Source organism: Gracilinanus agilis, chromosome 3 (genome assembly GCF_016433145.1).
Source record: "Gracilinanus agilis isolate LMUSP501 chromosome 3, AgileGrace, whole genome shotgun sequence".
Taxonomy (NCBI): domain Eukaryota; kingdom Metazoa; phylum Chordata; class Mammalia; order Didelphimorphia; family Didelphidae; genus Gracilinanus; species Gracilinanus agilis.
In genome coordinates this window covers 243,876,714-243,894,584 of record NC_058132.1, presented here as the reverse complement: position 1 = coordinate 243,894,584, position 17,871 = coordinate 243,876,714, and the positions used below count along the sequence as shown (strand labels likewise).

At 38.1% G+C, this 17,871-nt stretch overlaps 1 protein-coding gene across 4 annotated transcripts in view; it reads right to left on the bottom strand.

Moving 5' to 3' along the window:
- Positions 1 to 5,943: 5,943 nt before the first annotated feature.
- Positions 5,944 to 17,871, bottom strand: part of NFE2L2 (NFE2 like bZIP transcription factor 2) — a 47,071-nt gene continuing 35,143 nt past the window's right edge. For 2 of the 4 annotated variants that reach the window (XM_044669756.1, XM_044669755.1), the window contains 4 exons: positions 10,694 to 10,954; positions 10,428 to 10,517; positions 8,597 to 8,773; positions 5,944 to 7,672 (listed from right to left, as the gene is read on the bottom strand). In XM_044669756.1, the coding sequence (XP_044525691.1) occupies positions 6,440 to 7,672; positions 8,597 to 8,773; positions 10,428 to 10,517; positions 10,694 to 10,954 (1,761 nt within the window). In that variant the 3' untranslated portion in view covers positions 5,944 to 6,439. Of the gene's footprint in view, positions 7,673 to 8,596; positions 8,774 to 10,427; positions 10,518 to 10,693; positions 10,955 to 13,113; positions 13,164 to 17,871 lie in introns of those variants that run through there. The other 2 variants (XM_044669757.1, XM_044669758.1) reach the window with 2 other exon arrangements.

Sequence of the window (17,871 nt, the reverse complement as noted above, 5' to 3'; positions counted from 1 at the left end):
AGGTGGGGGCCAGTCCCCAAAAGGCTCCTCGATACCCTTTGGCCTGGGGGGCGGGGCAGACAGCAGCACCGCCAATGGCCCAACAATTTTTCTTTTTTCTACACAGAAAAGTCTCATAGGATACACAAGCAGTGATGCCTGTTTTTCCAGGCCCCAGGGCTTCTAGGGACAATCAGAATGTTCATCTTTATTATCTCTCATTCGCATGTGAAGACCCAAACGAAGCAGCATTCTTGAAAATAAAAACTACTTCATTTGGGCCTACATGAACATCATAATTAAAAAAAAAAAACCCAATGGGAGTAGAAACGCAGAAGAAAAACATGATTTATCACTTGTTTATATGGGATAGTCTTTTAAAACGAAAGCTTCAAATCCTATTACAAAAATGAATAATATGGAAAGAGATTGTGAGTGATAATACATGTATAACCCAGTGGAACTGCTTGTCAGCTGCGGGAGGGGGTACAGAAGAGGGGAGAGAGAGAACATGAATCATGTAACCATGGAAAAATACTTTAAAATAAATTAAATTCTGATAAACAAAAGAAAAAAAAAACACTTTACTGTTTGCCTTAGAATTAATACTATGTATTTGGTTCCAAGGCACAAGAGAAGGTAAAGGGCTAGGCAATGGGGGTTAAGTGACTTGTCCAAGGCCACAAAGCTAGGAAGCATGAGGCAGAATTTGAACCAGCACCTCCCCTGTCTACGCCTGGCTCTATTCACTGAGCCACCCTACTGCCCCCAAAACAATTTTTAAGTGGAGAGATATCTTAGCCACTAACTGCTGTAAGCCAAAATAATGAAAAGTTTCAAATTGCATAAGTAATACAAATAAACCATTAGCAGGAATGGGAAAATTCTAAGTTCTTTTATTAATAAAACTCTTGAACATGACATTCTATGTCCAGGCTTGGGGCCTTTTCACTCACTTGTCTCCCTTGCCTGGGATGCTCCGCTGCCATAACTCCACCTTTTGGCTCCCTTCGAGCCTCTTCTCAAACCCTGTTTTCTGTGAAAGGCCCCATACTGCTCATCCCTTCCCTCCAAGAGATGGCCTTGTACCCATTCTGTAGGTGGATAGCTCCCTGAAGGGTGAGGCCCATATTTTTGGCCTTTCTTTGTATTTCCAGAGCTTAACTTTGTGTCTGCATAGTAAGGACTAGAATAAAACGCTTTTTTGACTGATCACTCCATAAGGATTGCTTCAATGCCTGCATCTCTGTGATGGGAGGAAGATAGATCCTTGAGAAAAAGCCAGCCTAGACGTTGAGAGAAAATGTTTTAGAGTTCTCATAGAGAAAAGAGTCTTAGCTTATCAACATTGCTACATATAAACATGTATATGCATGGACCCGTTCTCAAGTAGCAGCAGTTCATTTACTTTCACAAAGGTTGACACTTTGAGCTATGAGAATCTTAACCTCATATCTGTGATCTTGTTTTAAAAGTATTTTTATAACTATTTCCATTGATTTCCTTTTTAACCTACATGTTTCATTTTATACATTTGTTGTTATTTTTTTCTGTTAAGAGCCATAAAGGGCAGCTAAGTGGCTCAAAGGATAGAGCACCAGGCTTGGAGATAGGAGGTCCTGGGTTCAAATCTGGCCTTAGACACTTCCCAACTATTACCCTGGTCAAGTCACTCAACGCCCGTTGCCAAGACTTTACTGCTCTTTTGCCTTAGGCCTAATATTTAGTATCGATTCTAATCAATACTAAGGAAAGTAGGGTTTAAAAAGAAAAAAAGGAACATAGGCTTTACCAAGAACCATGACACAAAAGAATCCATGCCTTAAAAGAAAATATATCTTTAAATAAATTACAAAAATGAAAGTAACAACCCACAAACCATATACAAAATGCAATCAGTAATAATTTCTATAGAATCTACTGGGTGCCACTTTGCTAAGCATTTTACAAATACCACATTTGGCCCTCACAACAACTTTGTAAGATAGATGTTATCTTCATTTTACAATTGAGGAAACTGAGGCAAAGAGGTTAAGTGACTTGTCCAGGGTCACACAGCTATAGTCTGAGGCCAGATTTGAACTCAAATCTTCCAGATTCAAGACCTAGTCCTCTATCCACTGTGCTACCTATTATAATAGTTTACTTGACAATAGAGAATGTCATTCTGTCAAAAGAAAACATTAATTTCTATATAAAAAGGTCAAAAACTGATTAAGAATCAGTGTTCCAAGTCTTATTCCAGCTTTAAGTATTAAAACTATACTCAAACTTCTTTTAGGATACTTTACATTGATTTGCAGTTGATCATTCAGAAATGAAATGAAATAACAGCAGTGAGCCAATATATCATGGAAAAAATGTCAGATACCATTTGAGTCTCAATAGAAATCCAACTTCCCATTCTTTCTGGACGTAAAACCAAAATAAAGCCTGCTGTTGCTGACAGGAAGCTGGGTCTTTGTTCAGGGGTCTCCATAGCTAATTTTACGCACTGGCAGCCAGTAAATAAGCTCCCCCATGGCCGCTGTTTTAAGTTGCTTTATGAGCCAAGATCATTGGTAGGCCACAGCTCATTCTGAATTCCAAGACAAGGCTGACATCTGTGTACTGTCCCTTGTAAGTCTCAGCCAGGAACCTTAACTGTGTTTCAGTCAATTTGTTTTTCATGGATCTATATTTCAGCAAGGGAATATTTCTAGCTTTCCAAAATTATTCTCTTCAGTGTCCTGTTAGTCAACTAACTAAAAAAAAAATGTTTTGCCATTTGTTTAGCAATTTGGCAATTTGTTTAGCCTGAATCTTTTCTAGAAAGAGTACACGAAGCTATGTTCCTTTGGCCTCTTCCTGGAGATACCCCTCTTCTGGCCTCCCTTTCGCTGGTCACTTCGGAGCCAATGCTGGGCCTCATGGGGCTAAGTCCTAGGCTCAGCACTCTGTGGAGAGGCCTCAACAGTCCCAATCCAAAGTCTCACAGGGACGTGCTACTTGGGATGACACTTGTTATCTCAGAAGCAATGCCAGTGAGGTTCAAGCCATCTGAGCTGAAGTCTTTAAGTGTCACTTTAGTGACAGATTATACTTACCTTCCATAGCTTATCATGCAAAGGAATTATCAGTGAAGGCACATTATTTAGAGATAAATTCTGTAGCCTCGTTGAGCCATAAATGGATAGAAATACAAGATGGCCCTTGGTCCCATGTGAGCCCTTTTCTACTTCTGAAGGGAACACGGCACAAAGGGGCAGAGGGCATTCAGGAAGAGCACTACGTTAGACCACATATTAACTATTAACACTCAATGTGACATCTGCCCAGAGGCCCAACCCCACTAGAAGAACTGAACCGTATCCATATTGACATATTGCTATAATGAAGCCAGAGGACAACGGTCTTGTTGTCTCTTCAGAGGCAGAAGATGTTGGCTTCACGTTTTGCCCAAAGGCAACGAGAAACATCGTTTCCTTGGCATCTCCACCTTGTTATTATGCTCAAAAGTAGAAGCAAAACGATGACTGCTGAGACACTGATAGCTAAATTGCATCTGTTAGAGAAGATGAGGTCATTTCAATAAGAGTTGACTTGTTTGTGCGTTTTAAGACTCGGTTACTTCAATATGAAAGTGGGCACACAAGATGGTGAAAAATGTGTTGAAAAACATGGTTTGAAATTAAGAAATTAAAGTGCCCCCTCACCCTTGTGAAACAAAACAAAAACATGTGATGTATATGGTGCCTTGGAATTCCAGAAAGCGGTGGGCTCAGTTTGCACCTCTGGCACTAGCACTATGGCAGAGGCTAGGATGTCTTATTAACCCAAGTCTCAATTTCTTCATCTTTAACTGGGACTAATTAATACCTGTAGCACATGCCTCACAGTGCTGTGGTGGGGATCGGATATGTAAAGCACTCTGCAAATCTTGAAGTATGCTACAAAGGGCAGCTAATAGAGTGGACTATGGTAGAAACTTCACGCCTGTACATTACTTTTTCAAGTTAGAAGGCACTGGCTATGGCAAGCATGGAGTATGACAAAAAACAAGACTATCTTAGTAGACAAGAAGTAGCTGAAAACCAATATGAAGATGACTTCAGAATCATGTTTTTGTGTATACAGTTCTTTGGTTCAAATGTCAAATTAGGATAAAGTTGAGATGAAACTTCATGCAAACACTATAGCACCAAACCAACCCATTTAAACAAGCTCTTGACTCTTAAAAATGGGTCAGACATTGTAGTGGATCACTGTTTCTTAAAGAAGTTTTAATTGAAGTAGAACAGTTACCACAACTTGATCCAGAGGGTCCAAAAACGACCTCAATTAGCAAACACTTGATCTCCTTGACAGTTAGAAAGACATGGCAGCCAAGGGCAGTACTAGTTTAGAGTTGGACTCTAAAGGGGAGAAGAACAGTTGATTAGAAGCAATATTTCCTCACAGAGCTAGGGGGTGAGAAGGGGGAGATAGTTTGCTGTAAGGCTTTCCTTATAAAGGTACTAAATGCTAGAATAAAGTACACTGGCAAAACTTCCAGGCTAGAACATACACAGAAAGGCAGACGAGCGCGTGCGCACACACACACGCGCACACACACACACACACACACAGAGCTCCCCTAACCCCCAAAAGAAAGATACTCGGGAGAAAGGATAATTTTGCTTTTTTGTTGCTCTGGCAGCCAGCACAAAGCCTGGCACATAGTAGGTACTTAATAAACACTCGTTGAATTATATATGCAAATGGTTTTACGTTTAAAAGGAAAATGATCATGAATATTTAAGTGACAAGATTCTTTTAAGACAGGTTGTCATTCCTGTTCACTTCCTGCATCTCTCTCATTTATTTCAAAAAGGAACCCCAAATATGAAAGAGACAAGAGACAGTTAAAAGAAATGAAAACACTGCAGAGTATTTGCTATTTCTGGTATACCATTCTAGACACCACTGAATATAAAAGCAAAAAGTTCTAAGGTGGCCAAAAGTAGCTATAGCTATACTGAATGCAAATATGTATACGTGTGCCTATATACACACATGCAAATATATATGCATATATATATACACACACACATCTCATATATACACATATGAGTGTGTATACATATATGTGCCTTTTCTTTTCATTAAAAATCACTTAATGGAGGGAAGAGGGACGGGGTCCTAATGGGTTAAGGGAATTATATTTTTAAAAGTTTTTAACTGAAATAATTTCATTTTGCAAATGCAGAACACAAATTGCAGTGTTAATTTGCCTGATAACATTTTTTTTTCAAATAAAGAGACATATATTTCTCTGATGTGGTACAACTGGTAGGTAGTTGTACCTACAATTTTTCCTGATAAAAAATTTTTATACTTGTTAAACAAAAGTACATTCTAATGAACTGGAGGGATTCCATGTGAACTGGAACGACTTCCAGGAATTGATGCAGAGTGAAAGGAGCAGAACCAGGAAAACCTTATACACAAAGATTGATACACTGTGGCACAACTGAATGTAATGGACTTCTCAATGCAATGATCCAGGACAATTCTGAGGGACTTATGAGAAATAATGCTATTCACATCCAGAGAAAGAATTGTGGGAGGAGAAACACAGAAGAAAAACAACTGCTTGATCACATGGGTCGATGGGGACATGATTGGGGATGTAGACTCTAAGTGTTTACTCTAGTGCAAATATCAATAATATGAAAATAGGTCTTGATCAATGACACATGTAAAACCCAGTGGAACTGCTCATTGGCTACAAGAGTGGGGTGGGAGGAGAGGATTTAAAGAACAGGAATCATGTAACCATGTAAAAACACTCTAAATTAATTAAATAAAAATTTTCAAATCACAAAAAAAGTATATTCTTTAAATATAAAGCACCAAAATGATATATTTATAATCAGTGTTATTATGTAGGAAATAGCACAATGAACCAATTCAAATAAATGCATCATTTAATGAATACACAAATTAAGTTTAATATCTTTATTGGTATTAGCTTTTTTTGCTAAATTAAATTTTTATGTAAAGCAAAATAACTACATAAGAAAATGACACTTCCAGATCATAGAGTATTTATAAAAAGGCACTTGTGGTTAGTCTTGCAACAAACTGTATTTAGGGTAAGCTAAATCATATTTTCATATAAATCTATGAATATAACAAATGAGATAGGAACAGTATAAATAAGAAGTTTGCACTATTTACACTTATACAGAAACTAGCCCAAAAGGTGCAACAAGGAAATATTTGCTGTTAAAGTGAGACTATAGATTCTGCATACATATATATGCATCTTATTATTTTAATGCTTTTATATTGTGTGCAATTTCTATACTATTTTGGATATATGCTTGCATAGAATTTTTATAAAATATCACTTAATTATGCATTTCACATCACAGTAGGAGCTTTTAGTAAAACAGTACAAAAACACTACCTCAGTAAAGATAGAATCTTCCCAAACCTAATTTCTTTTAATGTCAGGTTTCTTGCTTTTGGGAACAAGGAACACGTTACCATCCCTTGTTTGCTGCAGGGAATATTCACTAGGGGAGTAGGGCTCTCCATTTTCGTCTCGTAGCATGCTGAAGACCTCAAGATACAAGGTGCTGAGCTGTTTTTTCAGTAGATGGAGGCTTTTGTCATTTTCTCCTCTTTCTCTGAGCAGCTTTTCCTTTTCATCTTTTAAATGATCCAAATCTTGCTCCAGTTCCACTATATTTTCCAGTTTTCTTTTCCGGCAATTCTGAGCAGCCACCTTGTTTTTGCCCCGCCTACGAATATCTCGAATAAGTGCAAGTTGGGCCTCATTAAACTGCTCTTTTGACATCATTTCATTGAAATCATCCACAGGAAGGTTAATAATCTTTTCTACAGGGAAAGGGATATGAAGAGCCTTTGCTCTCATCTCATCTCTTGTGAAATGGGATTCTAAGCGGCCTGAATGTTTGTCTTTTGTGAATGGGACTTTCTGGTGACCAGGACTGGTGGGCGACTCTCTCTTTGGCGTGCTTACACTTTGCAGAGCATCGGGCGCAGGAACGGCGGGCCCCTGAGTGGGAGACACCGGATAGGGCATGTCCTCCTGAAATGGCACTGGTTGCATCCTGGCCCCGCTCTGCTGCGTGCTTCCAGGAGCACTGTCAACATCTTCCATTTCAGAATCACTGAAGCCCAGTGGCGTGTCTCCATAGAGGGAAGACTCCACTGAGTGTTCTGGTGATGCCATGTTAGAGCTTGTGTTCAAAGAAATGCCTGAGTCAGAATCATTACATTCTGGGGGGTTTTCAGGAGGGTTGCTGTTAAAGGCCTTACAGAGTGAAAGGTCAGGAATATCAATGGGCTCATTTAAGAGTTCTGAGAGTGACTGGCTGATGTGGGCGGGGGAAGGCATACTGCTGTTTATGTTTGTTTCTGCTATGAAAGTTGAGTAAAATTCCTCACAAAAATCAGTGTTTATTGTGGCATTTGAATTTAAAGAGTTCATTCTCAACTGGTTAGGGTCTTCTGTGGGGAGGATGTTGCCAAAGGAGTCCTCAAAAGCACTGAGGAAATCTGGATTGCAGGTAGCTACTTCTTTTTCCATCGTCGAGAGGGAAGTGTAGAAATTGTAATTGTTATTGATTTCTGTCGGTTTCACTTCAGGACTTGGAACTGTGGTAGCCTCAGCCAACTTGTCATTTTCAATATTAAGACACTGTATGAAGAAATGTTCAAATAAAATTTTATGTAACCAACAACAAATATTTTCACACTATTAATAAGAGCTAACATTAGGTGGTGGGCATGTGCATATCTAAGTATGTATGTACACATGTAGAAACACACTCTAGTGTGTCTTTGAGAATTACATAGCCTATATGAGCTGGAAGAAACCTTATGACCATTCATTCATTTTTATATAGACATAGGACGCTGAGGCCCACAAATTTAAGCGATTTGCCTAAGGTCATCTATATAACAAAATATAATCTAATTTCTAGTACAGACATTCATAAAGGATTTGCATTTTCTAAGCAGAAGCATGATTTTCAGAATTTCTAGGTCAGACAAAGGAACGGTTATCATTTGTTCTTATATAGTAAGGCATTACTTATCTTCCGGTTTGCTCTGGAAATGAGATCAGACCTGTTAAGTCACTGAAGTAGGGAACTTCCTCTTCCAATACAGACTAGTCATTCTACAACTTAAGAGTCTTATGAGAGCTGCATGAGAGAATGTGGGTGACTCGCTAGGATCACAAAGTCAGAGGTGGCGCTTAAACCCATTCTCCTGATTGGGAGATTTGCTCTCTAGGCATCAAGGTGGCAAAGGCTGGGCCTGGAGTCAGGAAGACCCCAGACACTTACTAGCTATTTACTCTCTGGCTCAGTTTCCTCAACTGTTAAATGGGGGATCACAGTGGCACCTACTTCCTTGGGTTGGGAGGATGAAATGAGATCTATATGGTGCTTGGCAGGGAACCTGGCATCATAGGGGCTCTCCAAATGCTTATTTCCTTCCCTTTTCCCAGAGAGCTGCCATTCACTAAATAATTAGCTACTCTGCTTATGTTAATATGGGCCGCCAATTGGAGGCTGCTAAATGTCACCTCATGGCTTTGGTCCTGGCTCTTGATTACCTGTAACTCTGGAATGGACAACAGCTCCTCCCACACTTGCTCGATATCCTGCATATTGTTTTCCACTACAGACTGAAGGACAGATGATCCGGGGAGCTGAGCTTGACTGGAAGTAATGAAGACTGGGTTGTTGTCAATGTGATCTGGAACAAGTGACTGAAATGTGGCTGAAGAAACCTAAAATTAACAAATAATTTATTTAAAATATGAAGCTCTCATCAATAAAATATAGCTCCTTATGGAAACTCATGTGCCAAACTATGATTTTATCTTTTTAAGTTCTTATGTCTACCTTCTCAAACACACCATATTTGATCCTAATGTTTTTTCAAGCAAGTGCTACCATATCTTTTTCTCACAATTATCTGCATGCAGGTGACAGTCATTAATAAATTATTAAGTTTGGGCTGATTACCCATACTGCTGCTCTATACCTACTAATTTACCTAGTCAGATACTGGCCTATCCATGCAGGCTTTATTTTTTATCTATAAAAATAACCATAAAAACTGTGTGGCTTGTGTCAATGGCTATTCTAACTGCTGTTTTTGGTTAATAACAGCAATCTGTGTGGGAAGTCAATAAGAGAATAGATAAAAATCTGAGACTCCTCTTTTGATCCCTTTTATGATCCACACCTTTTTTTTATTAAAGAACATTATAGCCTTCTAGGAAAACTTTAAGTTTTAGTAAACCAGCATTTAATGAGTTAACAGCCTTTTTTCACTTAGCAGAGTAAAGCTGCAACTGTGGGTATATCTCTCTAACTGCTCCAGGCATCCCAAGGTCACAGAGTGGCAAGCTCAGGCAAAATAGATAAAGTGAGGCTCATTTTTAACCTTGAGACTGTTTCTCATCTGGCATTATCTTCATAAGAAAATTCTTTGTAAAACTATAACTTTATTGTGCTTTGATGTGACATAATTTGTGTTTCTGCAGAAACGTGACGTTTCGGGGGAGGGGTTCTTTTGTGTGAAATGAGTCTTGAAATATATATATATAATAAACTCCATGCTCCTGGAGCCAAAGCTGTAGCATGAGGTAAAAGACAACTCCCTTGTCCTCTCCTTATTTCCTTATCAACTAAACTGTCCTTATCAGATTATCAGAGATGATAAAGAGATCTCCACAAATCTGGCTTGGATATTTAAAAAAAAAGATAATAGATATGGCAAAGAACATGTTTAGTGTATAACTTCAATGATATGCTTTTCTGCATAGATTTTCTTCCTAAAAGTTTTTTTTCCCTTTTTAATAAAGGAGACCTTCTTTATGGGATAACAAACCACTGAAAACAAGACAAATTCCCATCAAGGTAGATAGCCATTCAGGTTACACAAACTGTGGACCATGAATGTGAAGAAATATGACTGTACTATTGGGCAAAATATATGTGCCATGTGAACAGGGGCAGAATGAAGTAAGCAGAGCCAAGAAGACAATATACAGAATAACTGCAACAATGAAAACAGAAAGAACCACACATCAAAAAAAAAAATCAAAAGTGAATGTAACAAAATTCTAAAGATCCAGCAAGACTTGAATGAAAAAAAAATGAGAAGGCACCCTTAACCCACTCCTTTGTGAAAAGTCCACAGATGATGCACATATGTATTTACGGATTGTAATGATTTTCTTTCTCATTTTTGTTTTGGTCTTTAAAAAATACTATTTGTTATATTGGACAGCTCTCCAGGAGAGAGAAAAGGGGGATGCTGGGGCAAGCATGATGATGTAAAATAGAAGGCATCAGTAAAACTTTATTTTTAGAAAATGGAGAATACACAGAGTACATACTTGTGTCACCTTCAGAATAAAAGTCCATTCTTACCTCATCATCTTCTACAAATGGGAAGGTCTCTGCCAATAGCTGCATGCAATCATCAAAGAACAGAGCATCTGCTTTGGGGATATCAGCAGCCTAGACATGAGAAGCAGAGTAAAGGGGGAGAAAGTGTTAACAGCATCACCAGCAGATGGTCACTATTCATGCACTATGTGCTGAGCAACTCTCTCCCCCAAAAGTCACAGGTGCCAGAGTTGAACTTCCCTTAAGTTACATCTCAAAGTTTGTTCACAGAGACAGTGGTCTCTTACCTGTGAGTAGCTGGTCGATGTGCTAGGCTCAATGTGCTGGGCTGGCTGAATTGGGAGGAATTCACCTGTTTCTTCGTCTAGCTGCAGCTGAGCCAGAAAGGCTTTCTCTTGTTCCTTCTGAAGTTGTTCTTGTCTTTCTTTTTCAAGTTTCTTTTGTTTTTCCAGCTCATGCTCTTTCCGCCTTTGACTGAAGTCAAACACTTCACGTCTTGCCCCAAGATCTATATCTTGTCTCCAGAGGATGTCAATTAAATTCATGTCCTAGAATAATGAGAAGAAAGGAAGACCAGGTCAAGAGGTTTCCTAGATGCAGCTTCCTTATAGTTGTTTCTGTTTTAAACCATATTTTCTGTCTTAGAATCAATATGAAGTATTGATTCCAAGGCAGAAGAGCAGTAAGAGATAGGCAATGGGATTAAGTGACTTGCCCAGGGTCACATAGCTGGGAAGTATCTGAGGCCAGATTTGAACCCAGGACTGCCTATGTCCAGACCTGGGTGACCAAGCTCTCCCTGCTTCCTTACAGTTTTAAACACATCTTGTAGAATATGAAAATGCTGCTTTCTATAAGCACATATGTGTATATGTATGTATGCGCACTTATAGAACAATTAACATTTATAGGTGTTACCACATGGTTAATTAAATTTAAAGTGTTTTACTCAGAACATCTACATTTAAGTTATTTCCGATAAGTAGGATAAAACCAATTCTCTATTAACCACATGTGAATTTCCCACCATAAATATGAACACTGACTTCACTGTTAGCCCTTTCTGAACTTTTTCTTATGAACATGGTTCATGCTTAGAGAATGTAAATATCTTTAACAGTATTCTTCTAAGCAAAACTTTAACTATGAAATAAGCCTGTTGAAAAGCCACAAAATGAAATGTGATTATTCAACAAATAATGTGCACTGACAATATGAAGAGCTGACTGCTAGACACTTAGGGGCATGTAAAGAAGTTCAAGAGGTAGTCCTTGTCCTCACTATTAATCAGTTTATAATCTAGATGGAGATAAGTTCAACACTTGAAAAAAAATTGTTTCCATTTATTGTAAGCTTAAAAACAAAAGCTACCACACTAAAAACTAGTGCCATATTTAATATAAAGGGAAAGGAGATTGGAAACTTCTTGAGGGCAAGAACCTAACTCATCTTTTTAATCTCCTAAAGCCAAATTGGTGAACTTATGGCACTTGTGCTGGAGCAAGCTGCTCCCCCCCCCCCCCTCTGTGTCTGAAGACATTTCTCACATGACCTGTCCTTCTGCCCAGCAGCCAATGGGAGCTCTTCCTCCCTCCTCTGTCTGGGGAAAGGGGGGGGAGGGGAAGGGGGAGAAGAGTGGGCGGGGAGAGGCGCTCACATGAGGAGGGAGGGTTGCAGTTTAGGCTCTTAGTCTCTAAAAGGTTCACCATCACTAAACTTGGATATAATCGTGTCTTACGCCTTGTGTTTTGTTTGTTTGTTTCTCCAGTTGTGCCTGACTCTTCATGACCCCATTTAGGGTTTTCTTGGCAAAGACACTAGAGTGTTTGCCATTTCCTTCTCCAGCTCATTTTGCAGATGAGGAAACTGAGGCAAACAGGGTTAAGTAATTTGGTCAGGGTCACACAGCTGGTAAGCCAGAGCTAAACTCAGGAAGATCAATTCTTCTTAATTCCAGGCTTGGCCCTCAATCCATGGTGCCACCTAGCTACACTGTTTGCACCTCATACTACTTAATAAATGTTAGATAAATGAATCACTCACTTTGGGTCCTAAGATAGTGGGGATGGTTATGGACAAGACAGGAATTATCTGAGACAAATGCCCTGGGTAGGTAGTTAAGACACTGGAGTTGAGCAGGAAAAGAGAGAAACTGAAAAATACTCTTGAAATAATGTGTGCATTTTTGTTGTTTTTTTGTTTTTCAGAGGTAGGGTGAGGGCACTAAGTTTAATTGTACATATGCTTAGTTTAAAGTAATAGAAAGCTTTTATGAAGTCAGGGCTAGATACACAGATTTGGGAACCCCAAGCACAGATAATAAGAAAAAGTAATTTCTGTATTTTAACTAGGGGATCAAATAATGTTCATGGCTGAGTTTATATGTTAAAATAACTTGTGGCCTCATCTAGGGATTTAAGAAACACCAATGAGGTTTCCCACCCCAAGAATAACATCCTCACATAGCTTGATGGTACAAGAGATAGAACACTTAGAATCAGGAAGATTCAAGTCCTGCCTCAGTCACTTATTAGCTATGTGATCCAGGACAAGCCACCTAGCCTCAGTTTCTCCATCTAAAAAATGGAGATAAGAAAAACAGCTACCTCATAGGTTTATTGTGAGAATCAACTAGCTAATATAAGTAAAGCATTCTGTAACTTAAAATGTTATATTGATACAGTATTAGTATGAATCAAATGCTTACCTATTAACTGCCAGCTGAGGTTAACTCCTTGACAGAAGTAGCTTTGATTCAGTTTAGGGCTAGGAGGGTGGGAAGAGTATAGTAAAGAGATAATAAGGAACATGAAGAACTCCCTTTGATAGGGTAGTAGGAAGAGTAAAATAGGTAAGAACACTAACTCACTAACTTTCAGTTTTTCTTGATTGACCTAAATTTTGTATCTACTTATATACATCCATGTTGTTTCCCCTTAATGAGGGGTAAGAGTCTTGAGGGTAAGGAGTATTTTATTTTCATTATATTTGAGCACCAAGCAAACATCTAGGCCCAGCCCCATTACCAAGCTTCCTAATGCTAAAATTAACAATTATTTTAGCAAGCAGTCAAGCTATTTTTAGTCTCAGAAGCAGGGCCAGGCCACCAAACCTAGAGACATCTAGCCTAGTCTGTTCAGGTCTTAAATGGTGCTGAATATTCACACTCCAAACAATTTTTGGCTTCCATACAATTCTAGACTTGAACTTTATAATATAGAGATAGATATTTAAAATCTGGCACAAAAAAAAAATAAAATCTGGTACAGTTAAAACCTCAAATCTCCTGTGCTTCAGAAATCTGCTGTATACAAAACTAAATGCTAGTATAATTTGACAGTTAATCTATTCTTGATATAAAATGTATCATGCATATATAAAATATATTTCCCATATGTATTGTGTGTATATTCACATGTAAGAAGGATTAAGAACAAGAGGCAATCTGGAGAGAAGAGGGGAAGGTGGAAGAAGATTTATAAAAGACAAGAGATTCCCATTTTCAGATTCTGGTCAGTTGGGGTCTTATTTTTCATTCCTATACATAGATTTAACTGTATTTAGGCCACCAACTCTCAAATTCAGTGATTTTGATGTCAAAAGACCTGATTTAGTTCTAGATCCATCACTAGGTAATCAATGTTATTTTCTCAGAAATGGAAATCCCATCATTGTTAATTGTTATTACATAGGCATTCAATATGTTAAAAAATCTACCTTGTGTGCACAGAAAGAACTAAAGGAATGAATCAAAATCCCATCATGCCTTAGTCAGTTCATTTCTTTCTATAAAAATAGGGATAATATTACTTATTTCCCATTTACCTTATAGGATAGGAACTCTTAAAATGCTTTAAGTATTTTGGAAAATCAATAGAAGGAAACTGGATTTTAGGACACCAGGTTTTTTTTTTTGGTTTTGTTTTGTTTTGTTTTGTTTTTTTAAACCCATACCTTCCATCTTGGAATCAATACTCTGTACTGGTTCCAAGGCAGAAGAGCAGTAAGGGCTAGGCAATAGGGGTTAAGTGACTTGCCCAGGGTTACACAGCTGGGAAGTGTCTGAGGCCACATTTGAACCCAGGACCTCCCATCTCTAGGTCTGGCTGTCAATCCACTGAGTTATAAAGCCTGTAGAGGCACTTCAGTCTAATCCATACCTAAAAAAAGATTCTATTCTACACCATTACAAGCATGTTTTTTTATGTTGGTACTGCCAAAAAATTAGGATTTTAAAAAACTTATTCACACATTTTGTTCTATGTACTCATATATTTTCTCTCACACATCAGTTACTAGATTTGATGCTCTCCCAAATAGGAAGCATTTCCTGCAAGAGGCAGTGTGGACATAGAACACAACTGTGCTCTTTTCAAAGTTCTTACATCATCCAGAAGGAAATAATAATCACAGCAAAACACTCCATGATGCTAGTTGGGGAAGGATGGGAAAGGGAAACAACCAAAGAAGAACCAAAACTCCCCTGCCATTTGTATATAAATGTGTGAAAATGGAGTAGTTCTGCTTTTTTCTTTGCCTCTCCACAGAATCAAAAGATTCAGGGATATACTCTATCAAATTAGGATGTAATATACAGACTTTGGATATATACAGACTTATTAGATAAGATTTGGGAAGAGAAAAGAATGTAGAGACTTTTCTAAGAATTCTGATAGGCATTTCTCCTTGATTTGGGTAAAAATATACACAATATACGTGACTGACTTTCTAAGTGTAATCAAGCTTAGGCTTCCTTTTTTTCAAATGGCATAAGGAGCAAATATTGCCTGGCACTCAGTCTTGAATTTTTTTTTTTGTTCCTTTGGTGATACGTTACAGAATCTGTTCCAAACTACATTGCTAGCTTGGTTTAGACAAAAGAAGATAATTTTAATAAGATAAGCATAAATGTTCAACAATTCATGTTAAATTACCATCTGGCTCCATTGGAAATATTGGTTTAAAATTTATATATCAGCACTTGCCATCTGTGTAATCTGTTACACATTTTATGAGGAAACTGCCTGCATTGTGAAGTTGGACGATTAACTCTTACTGCTTTTAAACAAACATCTTTGCAATAGGATAAACAAAGATAGAGAAAGGCCTTGAATACATAATCCCTATTACACATGTCCTTTGTATGCAGTTTAAGTGCCCCTCTCTACTATGGACAGGTTCAAGGCAGATGGTGCTAAAGTATAGAAAAAGAGGATCAAGGGAAGAAACATGATTGTTAGTCTAAATAAACTTTTTTATAAACCAATCCCACAGAAACTAATTTTAAAATAAATTATAAACAGGTTTCTTTTGTTTGCTTTTAAGTCAGGAGGAATTTCACAACTTCAACCCCCAACTGTAAGGAAAGCCAATGATTTTCCTCCGAAAATCCAAATTTTCTCCCATGCCTGAAAATACGCTTCTACTTCACTTTTGTTCAATTGTTTTGAATCATATCCAACTCTTAATGACCCCATTTGGGGTTTTCTTGGCAAAGATAACAGAGTGGTTTACCATTTCCTTTTCCAGCTCATTTTACAAATGAGAAAACTGAGGCAAACAGGGTGAAGTGATTTGCCCAGAGTCACACAGCTAGGAAATGTTTTGAGGCCAGATTTGAACTCAGAAAGATAGTCTTTTTGATTCTAGGCCTGGCACTCAATCCACTTCAAAAATATCTAGCTGCTTTAACTTGCCAATGCCTCTTAAATCTTTCAAAAGTCAGTGTACCATTGATCTACATGAGATCACTACCCAATTCTTTTTCTACACACACAGAGTAGTCCTAATATCCCCCAAATTCCATGTATTTACTTTGTAGGTATTTTGTATCTACTTATATATGTCCAAGGGTAAGAGTCTTGAGGGTAAGGAGTATTTTATTTTCATTAAACCCTAGTACCAAACACAATACCTCACATATAGTAAGCACATAATAAATGTTTGATTGACTGAATAAGAATGTTTTATCAGGGGGCAGCTGGGTAGTTCAGTGGATTGAGAGCCAGGCCTAGAGACGGGAGGTCCTAGGTTCGGATCCGGCCTCAGACACTTCCCAGCTGTGTGACCCTGGGCAAGTCACTTGACCCCCATTGCCTACCCTTGCCACTCTTCCACCTATAAGTCAGTACACAGAAGTTAAGGGTTTAAAAAAAAAATTAAAAAAAATTAAAAAAAAAAAAAGAATGTTTTATCAAAGAACTACTCCAACAATAAGCTGCCCAAATAATTAAACTTTACGGTCAATCAAACAATGGGGATGGAGGGGAAAAGCAAAAACCATTCCAGGTATCAAGGACGTACATTCCAATGGAAGAGACAACACAACAGTCAGAGGATACAAAGTCCACATAGAGTAGATGGTAAAATGGGTGGCCTTAATACCTGTGGGGGTAGAGGAAGGAGGGGGAATCAGAAAGACCAGAAAAGTCTTCTGAGAGCAAGGGTAATCAAGCTGAGTATTCAAGTAAGACACTGCCTAAGAGTCCAAGAAACATCTCAGGCAAAGGTAGAAAGCCTTTGAGAAACAAGTAGGCTAGCATGAGCAGATTGCAGAGTGCATGGAGGAGAGGGAATATAAGACCAGGAAGGTTGAGGATGGGTTATAATGAGCTTTAAAAGTCAAGGGACTAGGGGACAGCTGGATGGCTCAGTGGATTGAGAGTCAAGCCTAGAGACGGGAGGTCCTAAGTTCAAATCTGGCATCAGACACTCCCTAGCTGTGTATGTCACTTAACCCCCATTGCCTAGTCCTTCTGTCTTAAAACCAATTCACAGTGTCGATTCTAAGATGGAAGGTAAGGGTTTTAAAAAAAAAAAGTCAAGGGACTATATATCTGATCTTGGAAGTAACAGGATACCATGTTTTTCATTTTTGTCTTTTGGGGGGGGGACACGGTGACATAGTCAGACTTACACTTAGGAAAATCATTTTGGAAGTTGAATGGAGGATAGATGGAGTAGAAAGAGACTTGAAGCAAGGAGTCCAAATAGAAAACTGTTGCAATAGTTTATGAAACACATGATGTATAATAGTACATGCAAACTGCTCTCTCCATTTCTGCAGTGTAACACTTAAGAGAAACTTCAGTCTATTCCTGCTTCTCAACTGACATTCCTCTCAAGAGCTATCAGTGCATTTTATTATTAAACCTTTTTTTCCCTCTGAGGAAGTGTTTCCTCCTTATGTCATATTCCATTTGATGTGAATAGGGGTCTAGTGAAAAACTATGATGGTGGCAGTATTTTTTCTTCTAAAATTTTATATAAAATTATGTAATAAAATAATTAACTTACAATTAAAAAGAAAATAGGATTAATTTCCTCCACAATTCCAAGTTAGGTAAATCCTTAGAAACAACTTTATAATTTTTTCATCTATATGTATGTGTGTGTGTGTGTGTGTGTATATATATATATATATATATATATATAATGCCTTATGTGGTCTAATTGGCTTAGAAAA